Source organism: Phaenicophaeus curvirostris, chromosome 1 (assembly GCF_032191515.1).
Source record: "Phaenicophaeus curvirostris isolate KB17595 chromosome 1, BPBGC_Pcur_1.0, whole genome shotgun sequence".
Lineage (NCBI taxonomy): Eukaryota > Metazoa > Chordata > Aves > Cuculiformes > Cuculidae > Phaenicophaeus > Phaenicophaeus curvirostris.
This window is the reverse complement of record NC_091392.1, coordinates 12484612-12502140: the sequence shown is the minus strand read 5'-3', so window position 1 is coordinate 12502140 and position 17529 is coordinate 12484612. Positions and strand designations below refer to the sequence as shown.

The 17529-nt window shown below is 38.8% G+C and overlaps 2 protein-coding genes across 17 annotated transcripts in view; both read right to left on the bottom strand.

Moving 5' to 3' along the window:
- The window catches only part of MAGI2 (membrane associated guanylate kinase, WW and PDZ domain containing 2), a 741259-nt gene that overhangs the window by 146408 nt on the left and 577322 nt on the right, over positions 1-17529 (bottom strand). For 11 of the 16 annotated variants that reach the window (XM_069878960.1, XM_069877803.1, XM_069878147.1 and 8 more), the window contains 4 exons: positions 13664-13721; positions 6939-7060; positions 6182-6310; positions 5314-5496 (listed from right to left, as the gene is read on the bottom strand). In XM_069878960.1, coding sequence (XP_069735061.1) covers positions 5314-5496; positions 6182-6310; positions 6939-7060; positions 13664-13721 — 492 coding nt within the window. The remainder of the gene's footprint in view (positions 1-5313; positions 5497-6181; positions 6311-6938; positions 7061-13663; positions 13722-17529) is intronic. The other 5 variants (XM_069879041.1, XM_069878303.1, XM_069878379.1 and 2 more) reach the window with 2 other exon arrangements.
- Positions 1-17529, bottom strand: part of TMEM60 (transmembrane protein 60) — a 322734-nt gene that overhangs the window by 251006 nt on the left and 54199 nt on the right. The gene's annotated exons all lie outside the window — the stretch shown is intronic.

Genomic DNA, 17529 nt, shown 5'->3' with positions numbered 1-17529 from the left:
GATGAATAGATAATTATTCCCTAAGCTTAGTGACATTATAGGGCCAGTCACATGATAACGGATTTAATTTTAATTTTATCCTCATCCAAGTGAATTATAATATTTAGGACTTTGTAGATTAATGTGTGCAGTCTCTCCAATTTGCTTAGAGTAACTTCAGCTTGAATAATTTATCATGTATACAAGATTTTTATGGGTTTTGATCAGATGCCCATGGATAGTAGCAACGCCATGTGTCGCTCTTTCCAGTATTTCTAACATCTGGCTCATTCCTTTTTGAGATCTCTCAGGTGCAATAGAAATTCTGAATGGTAAATGTGGGACTGATCTCTAGACTCTAGATCTATAGTGTATAGGTTTCATTCTAATAGTGTCATCTAGAAGTGGCAGATGTCTATTCGTATGGTAGGTGTATATATCTCCCTTACAGACAACTATCTGTGCTAGCTGAATCTTATCTTAAATTTATGAATTTTTATTTCTAGAATACATTTATATAATGAAGCTACGATTCCTGAGAGAACAGCATCTAAACAAAGCCCAAATCTGTATTGCTTACAGATGATGTATCATCTTGGAACTGGTGAAGTGTATCCTTGGCAGATGAATTAAAAGAGCATGCTTCCCATTTCTCGATGCATGCTGTTGAACTATGACAATGCATCATAGGTGTATATATGATTCTGTAAAGTTCAACCTGCAATGACCATAGCTATTCATTAGTTGGAGGAGTCATAAACAGACTCAGTTAATCACTCACGCAGCATTTCTTTGAGCTGTTTCCTGGAAATTTTCACCAAAGGAACTGGAACTTGCTGAAATACACGGAGTGAGAATCTTTCCCGAGCTTGATTATGTGGAAGTGTTTCAGTTTATCTAGTCCATTGAATAACCTTGAGAATTGTAGGAAAGTTTTTGCATTTGCAGCTTGAGCTTTTATCTGATTCAGCCGCAGGCCTAAATCTTTGCTTGCCTTAGAACAGCAGTCATTCAAAATCATCCGCTGTACAAAAATATTTTCATGTAGATGCAGTCTTTTACCAGTGATGTTCACTCAGCATTTTAATGGGATACAGTGTCTTAGATGCAGACACTCTTTTATCGGCAACATGAGTCTTCAGACAAGACACAGCAACATAACATCTCAGGAAAGAATGTGGTATCAGCTCCCAGGCTGTCTTGAAGTAGACAGAGAAGCTGTGGAGTATAATGTTCAGATCCAGCAGCTTGATCGAGCTCCAAATGCAAAAACATGTCCTAGAAAGGCATTTGCAGTATTATTAACAGCCATTAGCTCACAGATGCTAGGTTTACATCAGGGCATAATAACCCACAGGAATTCAGAAACATCTGGCAAATGGGATCAGGAATGTAATTTTGGCTGCTTTTGACTCATCCACTGAGATGTAGTTCTGAATCTGTTTGAGAGGTTTGTTGTGGGACTGGGACAGTTATAGTTACCTATTAGTGACCAGCACTGGGCTCTGCAGTGGTGATGTTAGATCACCAGGACCTCAGATATCTCTTGTTCCATCTCAGTGCACTCGGTTAGCCTCACTGCTTTAATTGTTTCATAGCATCACAGCAATGCCAAGTCACTGTCAGGCAGCTGCTTCCATGTTCCAAGGGATGAAATCCAAAATTGTTTCATTTTGAAACCTGCACGTGATTGTGTTAAAAGTGTGACAATAACATAGATTCACCCTTCTCTTAGATAACATTTATATCTGACCTCTAAATTAGATTTTGGTTGGAGAAGTAAACTAAAGGTACAATATGAGGTTTTCTATGAGCTTGTTTCTTTAACAGTTAGGATAAAGTACAGCACTGGCGTCTTTAGCCTGTGGCCAGGACCAGGTAAGATGAAGGAGATGGTGCCTTTATCTCCTTTTTTCCCCCTCTGTAACTGATGCAGCCCTAAATCACTAGGATTTTGTTTATTACTTGTCCCCCCAAAGAAGTACAATTGCAAGGGAAAGGCTCCAGAGTAGTACTAGAGCTGGGAGCATCAGGATCTGTGGTTATCCTTTATACCTAGATTGCTTCACAGATTGTCCTCAAGCCTTCTGCTATGATGCCCTACTGCCACAATATTTTTTTTTTTGACCATTCATCAAAGCCTCCTATGACTGTTATCACAGTCAGAGTGCACATAAATTGCACAACACAAAGTTCATGTCAAAAGAATAAATTAAATACATTTTCAAAGTTGTATTCATCATTCAGGGATTCCTTAACTAACAAACAAAAGGTACATATATAATTTCAAACAGTTTGAAAATGTAAGATTTGAACAGCTTTATCAACAAAATGCTATTGACAGAATCTGGGAGGTATTCATACCTCCAGTTGATTAGATTGTAAAATGGCTGAATAGGGAGAGAAATCTTACATCAGTAAGTGTGGAAAGGATTGGATCAGGACATACAAGCACTTTGCTGAAAAGTGCTTTTATAAATATTCTGACCTTAAAAATCTTTCTTCAGTTTGCCATTATCACATTTATAAATCACTTCAAATATTCATAGAAGCCACATTAGACACCACATCTAGCCTGAGATCCTCTAATTACTTTAAATCAGAACACAGTCGCTTTCCTCAAAAATAAAGACATTTGAGGCCAGAATTGGTTCTGAGATGTAATTTTGTACATATTGGGCTCACATAATTATGGATGATTAAATATTTGAATGTACATTTCTGTCTTCCATTCTTAATATAGTTGAATTAATGACCTCAAAAAATTCAATGTTGTTTCCATGCATTTTAAAGAACATTTTTTCTATGTATTCTCATCACAATCCATGACTGCAATAATCACCATCAATAGTATTATGATAACCATATTAAATTTAAACATGAAAATTCAGGTAAGTTGCAAGGATACCCTCCTTTCCAGAGAAAAGAATTCCATATGAACAATTTAACCAATAACCAGCCCAAACTTCAGATCGATAGGCAGATAAATATCTTTCAGTGATGGATCTGAGAATGCTAAACCATGACAAAACCCAAAAATCTCTCATGCAGTGTATTAGGCAATATGAAAATACTATAAAAAAATGTAAGGCCACGTTACTAAAATCTCCTGAACTTGAGGAAGTCTGTTGTATATTTTGTTCACTTAATCAGTTAGTTTTATATTGTCTTTGGGAACCAGATGGCATTAAGTTAAAATGGCAACAAGAACGGAGAATTAAAAAGCTCTTAAACTATTTTTTTAAAAATAAAACTAATGCCAACAATCTATATTCAACATCTTTCTTGCATTTTAATTCTTTATAAAAAGTATGTGTTTATCTGTTTGGCATCAACAACATCATGCTGGCTGTAATATAAGACTTGAGGTGAATTATATTGTTTTAAAAATAACATTTTTCACAACCTTCACCCTTCTAACTTACAAAGTCCTGGAGAGTTCTACAGGATAAACTAGACCCCGGGAAGGGCTTCTACAGCAATGTCAGCCAGAAAAGGAAGGTTAAAGAAAGTGTACCACCACAATGAACAATAATGGCAACCTTTTACCAACAGATGAGGAGAAGGCTGAGGTACTCAACAACTGGTTTTGCTTCAGTTTTCGATGGCAGCCACTCTCCTCACCCATAAGGTGATAAGGCTGTGGGAAGACCTTATAGCAGCATTCCAGTACCTGAAGGGGACGTACAAATAAGCTGGGGAGGGACATTTTCCAAGGGCACGTAGTGACAGGATGAGGGTGAATGGCTTTAAATTGGAGAGGGAAAGATTTAGATTAGACATAAGGAAGGAATTCTTGACGATGTGGGTGGTGAGGCACTGGAACAGATTGCGTAGGGCTGTTGTGGATGCCCCCTCCCTGGAAGTGTTCAAGAGCAGGTTAGATGGGGCTTTGAGCAGCCTGGTCTAGTGTGAGGTGTCCCTTCTCATGGCAGGGGGGTTGAAACTGGATTATCTTTAATATCTCTCCCAACCCAAACCATTCTATGATTCCATGATAGTCCATATCATTCCTTTGCTGCAACAAAAGAAGTGTGGAAGGAAATTTCCAGAAAAATCACTTGGGACTATTCCACCCATACTATTTGCGCCTCTGCGTGCTGTACTATAACACATTAAATGGATCCTGCTCTGCTGCTGTTACCACAGTGATTTGTCACAGGCTATGAAACTCTCTTATCTTCACAGTGAACTTGGTTCTCTGCAGAGACAACATAAATACCAAACTAGCATTTCTTCTATCCCAGCAGAAATGTGCAACATGACTGGTTTCCTGAGGAAGATGGACTGCTGGAGAGAGATAGTGCATTGTGACAGGGCTGCAGTAACTTAGGACTATAGCTACTGGTAATCAGTTGAAGTAGTGGAAATCCTGACTGGACCTAAAGAACAAAAAACCTTCACCATGAGAATTGTTAACAACTGGGACAGGAGCCCACAGAGGCTGTGGAAACTGTGTCCTGTAAACTTTCCTAAAGTCTCAGGGAGGAAGCCCTGAGCAATCTGATCCCACCCTGGGCAACCTGATCCAAGCTACTTTGACCAGGAGGTTGGTGACTGAAGGTCCTGGCCAACTGAAATTATTCTATTATTCTTCAGTTGTCGTCTCCTACGAGAGATGATAGCTGGTTTGGAAACTGAGTTAATCTTCTTCCAAAAATGTATCATCCACCTATAGATCTGATGTGATCCTCCAAACCATTAAGACAGCATTTTGCAATCTTTATCAATCTGTGGACATGAAAATATTTCCTGCAGTGGTCCAGATTTTAAGAGCAGCTTTAAATCTCTTCAGAGGAAGCTTCTTTTATTTAGTCAGTTTTCACAGATTCTGTATTAGTAGGCCACAGATGCCTATGTGTCCATATGCCACACTGAAAAATTGTTTTGATAGTTCTAACGAGAACAATGTTGGATCAAGCTTGACTTTAATTATTTTGCAAACCCATCCTTTCTAAAGAAACAGATTTGCACTTAGTAGTCTGTGCCGTCTCTCTGTCTCTGCCTGTCTCTTTTTTTCTGTGCACAGACTCCCCTTGAGTAAACAACCTACATACCAAAGAACATCACATCCCATTTTTATGTAGGAATGCAGAGATCTTTTCTCCCTTAAAATATTGTGAGATGGTAAAAAATAAGCTTTTTGGTATTATTAGTAAGAAAAATTCACAAGAAAGTTTTATCAGAAAAGTTTATCTTACAGGTCATATATCTTACACATTAACACAGAAAACGATATTGAAAATTGTATGCGTACCTGGAGGGAGCAAGACTAAGAAATCTATGTCTCATTTGACTTCTCACGTAAAAGGACAGAGGAATCATCTTACTTACCTGTTTCCATTTTCCCATCTTGTGCTGCAGGCCCATCAGGAATTACACTCTTCACCTGAAGAAACTCATCCGGCTCATCCCCACCAATGATGGTAAATCCAAACCCCATGTTGCTTTTCTTAAGAGTTGTGCTGAGGAATGTTCCCTTCAGCTGTGATGCATCACGGGTGAAGAGCGGTTTTTCTACATCAGTCAACACAAACAAGAAAGACAAAAGTCCTGATCTAGTCACAACACAGTGGGGACAGCAGATGACAATATCGGCTGACAGCAGGTGACAGTGTACGAAAATCAAGAAAATAAAGAGTGCAAGCATTCCAGAAAAAAAAGAATTTGTGAGCTCTTATATTAATACAAAGCTTAAAGTGTGTTTCTTATCTATGGCAAACCAACCACAAGTGGGGAACTGTAAATGTTCTTTCATATTAGAGATACATTTAGAAGTAGATATTGTGTAGCTAAAATAATAACAACAATAAATATAATCTGCGAGGTAACTTTAAAACCTCTTTCTTAATCTATAAATTCAGTTTTGTCTACAAAGTGATACATTCTCCATAACTTCCCTCCCACCCCCAGTAACGAAAATATCCCATGGATCCCTTATTCCATATGTTAATAAGCAGTGCTAAATATTTGGTGAGCTTTTCTCTCCAAACACATGGAGTTTTGGCATCCAACAAGCGACAAATGTAACTGCTGTGCAACCTTCACGTGCCTCGGTGTGCAGTGTGGATGACGGGGGCTCCCCATGCCTCTCTCGTGCTGTGCTTGGTGAGGAAGGGTGGAAGGAAGGTGCAAAAGTTGTGACTTAACTATGCTGTGCCAGCTGTGGTGGTACTAGGCTGGTTGGCAGCGGAGGACATACCGTGCAGCCTGCGCGTCCCGGCGGGGTCGCGCTGGTACTGGGACAGGTCATTCACGCTGCGGGACCTCTTGGGAGCGGGGCGCGGGTGGGCGAGTTTGGATCTAGGTAAGGTTGATGAGGAGCTTTCTACTGTTACAAAGGAGAACAAGCCTCATTCTCTGGCCAAAACCTTACATGAAGGTTTATTCATCTCTACCAATGCTGTTTGGTGCTCATACAGCTCATTTTAAGCACATTAATTTTTATGTTACCAAGAGGCTGCATTCTTGTAAACTCCTGTAACACAGTGCTTGAGGCTTTTAACTTAATTGATGCTTGCTAGATGAGCTAGCTTAGAAACATACCAAACATCAATTAATGGTAATTTAGAGAAAGTACAATTAATTATTTCAGTGTTGCCAACCTCGGCTGCTCAAGAGAGTCATGCATTCCCAGAAATAGAATTTATCATTTTATTTAGAAAATTACTTTGGGGCTTTTATTGTGCTTTCTGTTCCTCAGCCTTTAGGAAACACTAGGGTCAACTATTCTGCCTCTTCTCTGTACCTCTGATGTTTAGAGTATTTTATGTGGCTCATGAGCCCTACAACTCTGGGAGCTTGGACATTTAGGGAAGCAAAAATGCTAGGAGATAGGTGATAGCATTGTGAGATTTGGCAACACTATTGTTTTAATCGGACTATGACGAAATTATTGTTGCATAAACAGGAGAGCAGGATCTTTCATCTTAACTAAGACAGCTGACATGGTACTGTACCTCGGAAACCTTGGGCCTGCATAGGCTTTGTTCCAAGTTCTGCGTTGGGCATGTTATGCTGCTGTAGCTTCCTTTTTGCTTCTAGGACAGGGTTTTCAAATTGTGTTCTTCTATTTATGTGGCTGGAAAAAATTTGGTTTTGATTAAAAATTGGGTTCAGTTGGGGAAAATGATCATTTTCACAGTAGGATACTGTATGTGACTTAGGTGTGTGTGGTTAGATAGCAAAACCATTATGAAAACCCAATGGGCCTAAGCGTGTCCCTTATACTCCATATAATTTTGTTGGCAACGCGAAATGCACAATCCAGTGCTTGCATAATGAACAGCACCGAGAAGTGTCCTATCATTTCAATATGCTGAACTCTAGTACAGGTGAATGGTTTTGATCTATGTGACTATATATTAAATAGCAGTACTGCTGAAGCATGCTATGACGGTTTTCCATATCTTTAGTACAAGCATTGTTCTGTGCATGATTCAGAGGATCTGAACCAGTTTTATGTATTATTATCGATTAAGTGAAACTACTTAATCACTTACAGAAAAGGTAAAGCCTAGGACACAGAGTGCTTATATAATTGCAGCTTAGGAATAAGTCTAACACAGGAAATAAAATGTAGATGATTGATTACTTTTTAATTCTACGGTGTATATCTGATCGGCTTTACAGAAGAACGAGATGTTGCAGAAACTAAGTCGTGTGGTAGATCAGAACTACATAGATAATATATGAAATATAAGAAAAGTTAATGCACACATTTTTCCTTGATGTTTTACTTTTCCTACAACAGGTCAGCAAATACATCTCTGTCATTATGTCATTACACCACTAATTTTCTGTATTGTGTTTAGAATTTTAATACTATCTTAACTACCTACTCTCACCATATCCTTGATTTTAATTCTTTAATTTAAAGTGTACACTTTATCAATCAATAGGTAATCCAATATTCCTGTCCTGTGACATGTTTAACAGGTTTTTTGAAGAAGGCAAAACAATTTAGTAGGCTGCACTGAATAACTCCATGTGACAGGATCATGGTAGGAACCTAATAGAGAAAGGGCTTTTGTACTCCAAATATTGTTCTGGGGAATTAAATACATATGTAAAGAACGGCAGGTTTTCAAATATGTTACTCCTTATTTGATCCTACTGAGCTACTATGTATTGAGTTCTGAAAGTCTAATCCCAGTCATGGGCTTTAAGGACTTGGAGAAGGGACCTGGAAAATTTGAAACCCAGATCCTAAAAAGGGTTGGATACCTTCGATATATATTGACATGACCTTTTATGCCATATTAAGCACTTCATAGGTCCCTTGGGATTCAGATCCTGCACTGCTTCAAAGAAAGTAAGTGGACTTTCCATTAAGAAGTGAGGTAGAGGGAAGGCAGCAAGTCCTATGGGAAAAGCAGGATTTAGTTGCCAGAGCTAATGCAATGAAAAGATTTCCAGTCATGTAAAAGAATATTTGATTTAGTGAAAGTAAATGTGATAAATCCTGGAGTCGCTACTTTGTTAACTATAACTCATTCAAGTGCCTGATAACTCACTCTCATAATCTAAAATTTTGATTAATAGTTTTCTTGTAAATTTATGCTGCAGACAGAGAAGTCCTTGTTGTTTTTTTTCCTTCTTCAGACAGGCTCTTTAAGATTGCAGGCTTTCCTTTCCTAGGCTTTTGCTTCCTAGTTAGACCATGCTGTAACTGCCAGGTCACTCAGAACCTTAGTCTGTAGCAAACCTAGAAACACATGATGGAAGGAAGACCAAAGGAGTTTCAGTTTTTTATGTGAGCAAAATTAATTCTGACATATAACTGCATTCTAGGAGTATGTTTGGAAGCAAATACTAGACTGCATTAAAGATGTCAGGACTTCAGACTTCAAATCTGTAGGTTTCTTACAAGCAGTAGTGTGAAATTATGAAACAGCTTTCAATAGCAGATATGAGCTAAAATTCCTAGCTTATTTCATGTTAGCATTTGATAAGATTAAAAACAGGGTTGCTGCTCAGTGGGTGGAGTTAATGGCTTCAACATAGGAATCAATTTTTATTTTAGAGGCTCTAAAGTGTCCTGCCCTGCTCATCAGCTGTCCTTCCAGAAAAGCATGGGTTTCCCACATCTATTGTGCCTTTTTATGCAAATGTAATGAATATTCAACATCAAACTACAGATCTGCTTTTAGGATCTTTAGTGTTATGCTGTAATTGCAGGGCACATCTCAGTGCTGCAGGAAGTGTCTTGCAGACCTCAGTTATAATCTATATGTGGTTCTGTGATATGAAAAAAAGATGGGATTTTAGCTAGTATGGGATGAGTCCATTGCTCAAAGAACATCAGCTCCTGTGGGACTGACATCACAGATAGTATCTGTTATTCACTGTCTCTCTGCAGTTTCTAAGTAGAGTTTAAGTTTTGGTTTAGTTCATTTATACAGAAAAGTTTTCAGCAATGGTTATGTTGAAAATGACTTTTTTGTCCCATCAGAATAGGCAGAAGACTAGAAGAGATACTTGAAGCACCTCAAGGTTTTGGTGCAATCTTAATAATTCTTAGCTCCAATTTATTCCCATATTTTGAGTGTTTTATGGTAGTGTGCAGTCTCTAAAGCACAATGTGAGAATTCCAGCAAATTCAAACAACTGCATTAAATATTGTGTCCAAGAGGAGTCAAAGAAAAGAAAATTATACTGATAATCAGTCTTTCTTATCAGCCAGTAACACTGGATTTATGCTTCTAGACTGATGAGACATAACCCCTCCCTTTCATACAATTTTATGTGGTATACAGCTTCATGGCTAAATCGGAAAAATTGCTACTGATGGGTTTACGTGAGAAAGAAGTTATTAAGCTAAGTAGTTCCCTTGAAAGGACATTCTTGCCTTTCACCTAGCTGCTTCAATGCCATTCAAAATAGGTATTACTAACCTAGGCCTTAACAAGACAAGCTAAATGCAAGTTTTAGAGATGGTTACATATAGGTGCTTTTGTGGTTAAAATATATTTTGGATGTATTGCTCATTGCTCACAGTATCCAATACAGTGAGCATTTCTATTTTCACTTTTTTCCTTTACTTTCTATGATGCATATCAAATATAAAACCCCAATCCAAACATAAGAATCAAACTAATTTCTAATTTTTAATTTCATAAGAATCCAACTAATTCATGCTAGTTTTTGTTTGCTTTCTAGTCCTAAGAACCCTGAATTTCCACCTGTAGAGAAGGGATAGTTTGTGCTGCTGTGGTCTGCTAGCTCACCATATGCCGAAGAGGGACAACCCCTCAGAGGCAGAATTTGGTTTTGAGCTGCATGTAGCTGTGAAGACGAAATACTGTCTCTTGTATTATGCGTCTGTACTCTCACCACCAGCCAGCCTGTAAGACACAGGCACCATTATGCCATCTCATCAGTGAAGGTGGCCAGAATAAGTTATTTTTGTGATGGAGTTTCATGTTAGATGTTCCTAAGACAACTAAACCACATTCTTTGGAGATTTATGGGCAGTAATCCCTAGCATGAGGATTGCAGTAGATGGCCTGAGTCCTGTCAAAATGGTAGCACATCTAAGCATGTGCAGCAGCAGATGGAGTTTAACCTATTTCTTAGCTATTTTAATGTATGAGGGATTTTTTGGTAGTTTGTGACTCTATATTTGAAATTGTTGCCTATAAACCACCAAAGAATTTCTGATGATTGGGACGCCTATAAGATGGACATTCTAATGCACTAGTTAGTGCCTAATTCCTCTTTATATTCACATTTTTCCGTTACTAATACTTTATAATGACAAAAAGACTTGAATTAAGTTTTTCTATTTGAATAGTAACAGAATGTTGTCAGAAATTGTAAGTCAATGTGGTATATTTTTCCAGAATAAATACCTGTATGACTAATTTAGATCTTCTATTAACATGATCGCACCTGGAAATTCAGCTCCGTGTTTTAGTTAATCAGCCTTAAAGGGGAAATAATCTTTTGGAAATTAGTTTGCGGAAAGACCCAGCGCATTCCAATAGCCACATTCTGTCTATAGCCCTGCACAGCTAAGTGCTGCTAGTTTTCAGTTTATAAATTAAGAGAAAATTGCATGAAAGTTAACCCATGTATAACAAACACTTTTCATTCATATCAAATGTCTACACCTCACAAATGAAGCCTGAACCTACATAACAAGGCAAATGAAAATTTTAATAATGTCTCTCACCTACATTCATGCATGATTAAGAGCGGAAGTTATACTGGAGACCTTCTGTTTTTAACAGAACTTGCAAATATGTTGTGATTAATCTTTATTAACTTTACCAGCAAGACCTTTGAGGTCTTTCTTTGTTTCTTTTCTAGCTTTTCCTCCGGTCTCAAAATATCGGAGGTGAGCATGGCTGGTCCTCGAAGATTAACTTGAATCTGTCTGCCTCATTGCTCATCCTTACAGACTTCCCACGAGATACAAATATTTCATTGAGCAGAGTATAAGCTCTTCCTTCACAGACAGTGAAGTGTGTATAAAGTTGGACTGGGCTTGAATGTGTGAAAGTTCATAAGCTGTAATCTGATTTCATCTAGTTAAAAATGTACTCATCTGCTGCATACTGGGAGTAAAAAAATGGTGCTACTGCCACTTTTTAGCATGAAAAATAGAAAGCAATCTTTGTTTCAAATTTATTTAGCTCAGACAGTGAATTGAAGTACAGCTAGATTTTAGTGACTATAAAACTCCTTATAAACTTAGTATGGCTACAGTTTTAATGCCATTCTGTGAACATCCATTCCATTTCTAAAAGCCTCTGAGCCTACAGTAGGTTTGATACGTCTTTCCAACCATCTTTTCTATGGTAGGATTAATAAATTTGGCACTGACAGCCTTAAAGTACGTAATTGCATAATAGCACCTGGGCCTGGTGCCTTGTGTCTGTTTACCTGTGGATGGACATGAAATGGAGATAAATACTGGTTCCTTTTCTGACTCTGCAGTGAAGTGTGAGCCTCAGCAGTGCCAGGATGACTTGGGCTGTGCTAACAACAAAGTAGGGTCTCAGGAAGAGATTTAATGCACAGAAGTTGTACAACACCTTTTACTTGCCAAAATACAGTAAAAGCCACTGGGGCAGAGACCCAGCAGCCGCATAATTGCACATGCAGGAATCTTCAGGGGGGTTAAGTCCAAAGTGATATGAGAAGCCCCTAGCTACTTGGGGACTTCAGAAAAGAACTCGGGCAGAAAGAGAGAGGGTAATTTAATGGCATTATGTAGGGACTTCAAAAACTTACTTGTCTTTTTGCTTGAACCTGGACTGACTAAGCTGATTTGGACTGAGCAGCAAAGCAGATGGGGCTGGTGGCTTTTTCTCCTGAGGCTAGGGAACAAGCTGGGAACAAAGAGGCAGAGCAGGTGTTCCTGCTTTTGGAGAATGGGACAGAAGGAACCAGCAGGGCAGTGGCCAAACATTGTTTTCATTTGTTTGTTTGCTTTGTAGGAGAGCTAGTGAAAGTGCGTGGGCTTCCACAAGCTGCTGCTGTTATAGCAGTAAAGAAAGGGGCATCTTAAATATTCCAGCCCTCCAGAAATCAGATTTTTTTTTTTTTTAGATCTCCCTGTCCAGGTCTGCCCTGTGCATGTCAATGGCAGCATATCCTGAGGCCTGGAAAAGCTGCAGCCCCAGTACCTGTCCAGAGCGATACTGCAGCCAACGCGCTGGTGTGGATTTGAGAGACCAAGGGAGTAATGTGACACACAAACTAAAATATTGTATTTTTTATGAAACAACTGGAATAAATGCACTACTTAAGTACTAGGATTTTAAACAGAGATTTTAGGTCATGGGCCATTTTCTCTAACGATCTCTCCTGTTTAATAAAGAAATTAATGGATAGAACTTTCCCAACCTTTCAGGTGTTGTCTGTACAGTGATTTCTGCCTCCTCTGCTGTATACTTTCTGTAGAGAGCAGAGTGAGAACCTAGATTCACTTTGTGTAATTTTCATTCACTGCAGAGAAAATAATTTCTCTGACTTACTCATTTCATGTAGGAACTGGACAGAAAAGATTTTGCCTGTTACTTTAAAAAAATAAAGCTTTTTGTTGCCCTTTGCAGAGTGTAAGAATCCTTTTTTCTTGTTTCATAAGTAAAATAAAATCTGGGGAAAAAATGAAAGCAATGATTGTGCTATGAGAATAGAAATTTATTTTCTTTTGTACTCAGCTGCAATTTCAAGTACAACATAATACACAACATCGCTAAAATTTTATATGCAGCATATAAATAACCTGCTTTCTAGTACAAATGGTATAAGCATCCAATTTGCAGCAAGGAAGGACTACCCAGAAAAGGATCTTAACTGAGCTAAGATGATTATGCTTTAATCTATTTGTTGATTAACAAGATCTTTACACCACTGGATAGCCAAAGGACACATAGAAAATGCAACATATCTTTAACAAATACGATCTTTTTATAGATATCAGCTGGAACAATGCCATGAAATCAGACCCTGGATAAAGTGAATGATTGAATGTCTAAGTAAGTCACTGATTTGGAATACAGAGAATATATTTGGACATATTAGCTGTATTGGTGACTGAGAATTCCTAGTATGCCCTCTGTTTAACGTCAAGTAATTGTACCCATGCCTTGCCAGGCTAAGCACTGCAGATGATACTAGTATGAGGTTACAACATATTAACAGCAACTTAATATTGAACTTGGGAACTTACTCAACATAATAAGTGCCATAAATGGGATCATCAATTTTCTCCCAGCCATACGGAAGCTCTGAAAAACAAAGAGTTATCTCTCTCAGTAAATGTTGTACAGAATGGTAAGATCTCTAATAAAAAACTTGCACATCTTTGCTGAGTGTTGAGGGAAATTACTTGATAATGAAATTAGAGACAGTGATCAAACCAAATGCCAAATCTTGAAAACACTCCCTTCCTCCTCCCCTCCTCCCACCATGGCAGCCACAAATAGTAGTAACTTGAAAATTGTCATGCAAACACAGATCTCACTCTCTAGAACAACACATCTTAGTTTCAATTGATTCATTGTTCCAACAGCTGTGCTAGCCAACAACTGTAGCACATTTTGTATGACATCACTGCTGGAGGAAGTGAGGGCATTCTGTTTTGCCAAACAAGAACAGGAACACACAAAAAAAGTAGTTTGCTTTTTGACCTTTTGAATAAAAAGAGTTTGCCTCCTGCCATGTAAGTACTGCTAAATGTTCCTGAGAAGTTTGTACTATTCATATTACTGGGGTGGCAATTCCACAGCTTCCAAAGACATCCCGTTCCAAAGCTTAGTTACATATCAGGGACTTTGGAGTATATGGTACTACATGAACTATAAACCAAAATAAGATATTACAGCATCTTCTGGCCATAAAACTAATCACATTTTGCAGAGATAGAAATCCTTAAAAAGTTCTGGTATCAACAGTTAAAATGTTAAATACATTTAAACATAGAATCATAGAATAGTTTGGGTTGGAAGGGACCCTAAAAATCATCTAGTTCCAACCCCCCTGCCATGGGCATGGGCAGCTCTCTCCGTATTAGGCTGCCCAAGGCCCCATCCAACCTGGCCTTGAACACCTCCAGGGATGGGGCAGCCACAACTTCCCTGGGCAACCTGTGCCAGTGCCTTACCACTCTCACAGTGAAGAAATTCTTCCTTATATCTAGTCTAAATCTGCCCCTCTCCAGTTTATACCCATTGCCCGATAGTCCCATAGTCCTATCACTACAAGCCTTTGTAAACATTCCCTCCCCAGCTTTCATGTAGCCCCTTCAGGTACTGGAAGGTTGCTATAAGATCTCCTTGGAGCCTTCTATTCTCCAATTCTCTCAGCCTGACAGCATAGCAGAGGGACTCCAGCCCTCTGATCATCTTTGTAGCCCTCCTCTGGACCCATTCCAACAGTTCCATATCCTTCTTACACTGAGGATTCCAGAACTGGACACAATACTCCAGATGAGGTCTCACAAGAGAGGAATAGAGGGGCAGAATCCCCTCCCTCGACCTGCTGGCCATGCGTCTTTTGATGCAGCCCAGGATACGGTTGGCCTTCTGGGCTGTGAGTGCACATTGCCAGCTCATTTTGAGCTTCTCATCAACCAGCACCCCCAGGTCCTTCTCTGCAGGGCTGCTCTGAATCTCCCATCAGGGCTGCTCTGAATCTCCCACCCTGTATTGAAATCAGGGATTGCCCCGACCCAGGTGTAGGACCTTGCAATTGGCCTTGTTGAACATCATGAGGTTCTCACAGGCCCACTTCTCCAACCTGTCCAGGTCCCTCTGGATGACATCCCATCCTTCTGGTTTGGCAACCGGATCTCAAAAATCAATTTGTGTTCATGAACAAGAAGACTGTTATATATATATTCATGTACGTGCATACACACTTTATTATCACTTATGCTGAATGCTTATAATTATTATACTGATGCTTAAAATTATTATACTGCAAACAGAACTTCATCTTGTGTGTAAAAGGCAGTAGGCAGATGTGACGAGTACCTCAGGTGACACTGAGTAAAAACCTCAGTACCAAATGTCATGACTTACGTGGAGGAGACTCACAAAAGGATGGCCATTCCCATCGTGCAGAGGTATTGATTTCTGTGCAGTTAAAGACTATGGCACAATATATGGAGAGTGGTACTGAGATTCTATAAGAATCCATGTCACAGAATCACGCAATAGTCTAGGTTTGAAGGGACCCTTGGAGACTGCCTAGCCCAACCCCTCTGCTCAAAGCAGAGTCACCTAGACCAGGCTGCCCAGGACCATGTTCATTTGGCTTTTGAGTATCTCTGAGGATGGAGACTCCACGCATTCTCTGGAAAACTTACTTAAGTGTTTGATCACCCCTAGAGTGAAAAAGTTTTTTCAGAATTTCCTATATTGCAGTTTGTTGCCTTTACCTCCTGTCCCATCACTGGACACCAACGAAAACGGTCTCATTCTGTGTTCTTTGCACCTGCCTTGATATATTTATTTAAAGTGATAAAATCCCTCTTGAGCCTTCACTTCTCCAGGCCAAATAGCTACAGCAATCTCAGCCTTTCCTTATTGGAGAGATGCTACAGTTCCTTATTCATTTTAGTGGCCATTCACTGGACTCCCTCCTGTATGCCCAAGTCTCTCTCGCACTGGGGAGCCCAGAATTGAATTTAGAACTCCAGCTGTGTCTCATCAGATCTGAGTAGATGGGAAAGATCTTCTCCCTTGATCTGCTGGCAATGCCCAGGAAGCCATTGGCCTGCTTTGTTGCAAGGGCATGTCACTGGCTCATTGTCAAGTCACTAAGCACTAAAAGGCCCTGGTGTTGCTTGCTCTTTCCAGACCTGCTCAGAACTTCAGTAAAATCTGTGATTGACCCTACACTCGTTCCCACAAAGTCTTGTATAACCCAAGACTGTTGAATGCAATCCATTTCTTCCAAAAAAAAAAGCAGCTTATGCACAAATCCTATACTACCCCTACAATATGTTTCATTCCCAATGACTGCATGATAAATAAGGCAATATTTGGCTATGAAAAAAATTATGCTTTCCCTTAACCATATGACACAGAATGAATACAAAGTACTAGTTTAAATACCATAGGTATATTTTATTTATGTGTGGCCTTGCAAGGTTTTCTTCCTTAAAAATTTAATGTTGCTTTCATATCTGGTCATCTAAAATTACATTCCCTTAGAGAAAAATTAGGCAGGTACCAGTTAAATCTATACATAAAAATACACACAAACACATACACACACATACACACACATACAGATGTGTGCATAGGTCCCTTCTCCAAGGTGTATTAGTACATGGAGGCTTTTTCCAACAATGAAATTAAAAAAAGAAAGTAGATACTTTGCCCAAATTTTAAAGTAGGGTTTTTTTTCTGTAAATATGTACACTATAAAGTATACGGATGCAGAGGACACATTTTATTTTTCCATATTTATGAAAATCTGAAATAATTTGAGGATTTACTGTTAACCTATTGGCCTTTTTTTTCCTGAAGTAATGATACATAACTGAATTTATGAACTGGCACAACTACTGAGAAGGCAAATGGCAAATTCCATTTTCTAGTGTAAAAGTCTGTAAAAATTTAATGAATTGGACATATTATGGAGAACTCACTTCTAAATGCATGGATTGAACCACTGATTATCTAACATCATAAAATAGTACTGGGTTCTGAAGAAAAGAAATAAAAAAATACATTTGTGTACCACCATAAACTCCATATAAGGCTATGCTCTAATTTCATTTTTTCCATTGGAGATGTAGCCTGTAAACTGTGTTTAAGTAAAATTCTGTGTTGACCAGTAAAACAGATTTGCTAGAGCACAAACTGCAAGCCCCTCATCCACCAAGTGTAGGCAGATAAGGTTAGTGGAGTGTTGTTTACTACAGAGCTACTGTTAGAAAAATCTTCTGCTACATTTGCTTTCAGGGGCACTGTGATTATTTTTTATTAAATTAAATAATGACATGTATTCAATTTTTCACTATGAAATGAAAGATTACAGGACAGAAATACTTTAGCGCTTCATAAAACAGAAAGCTAAGCATTT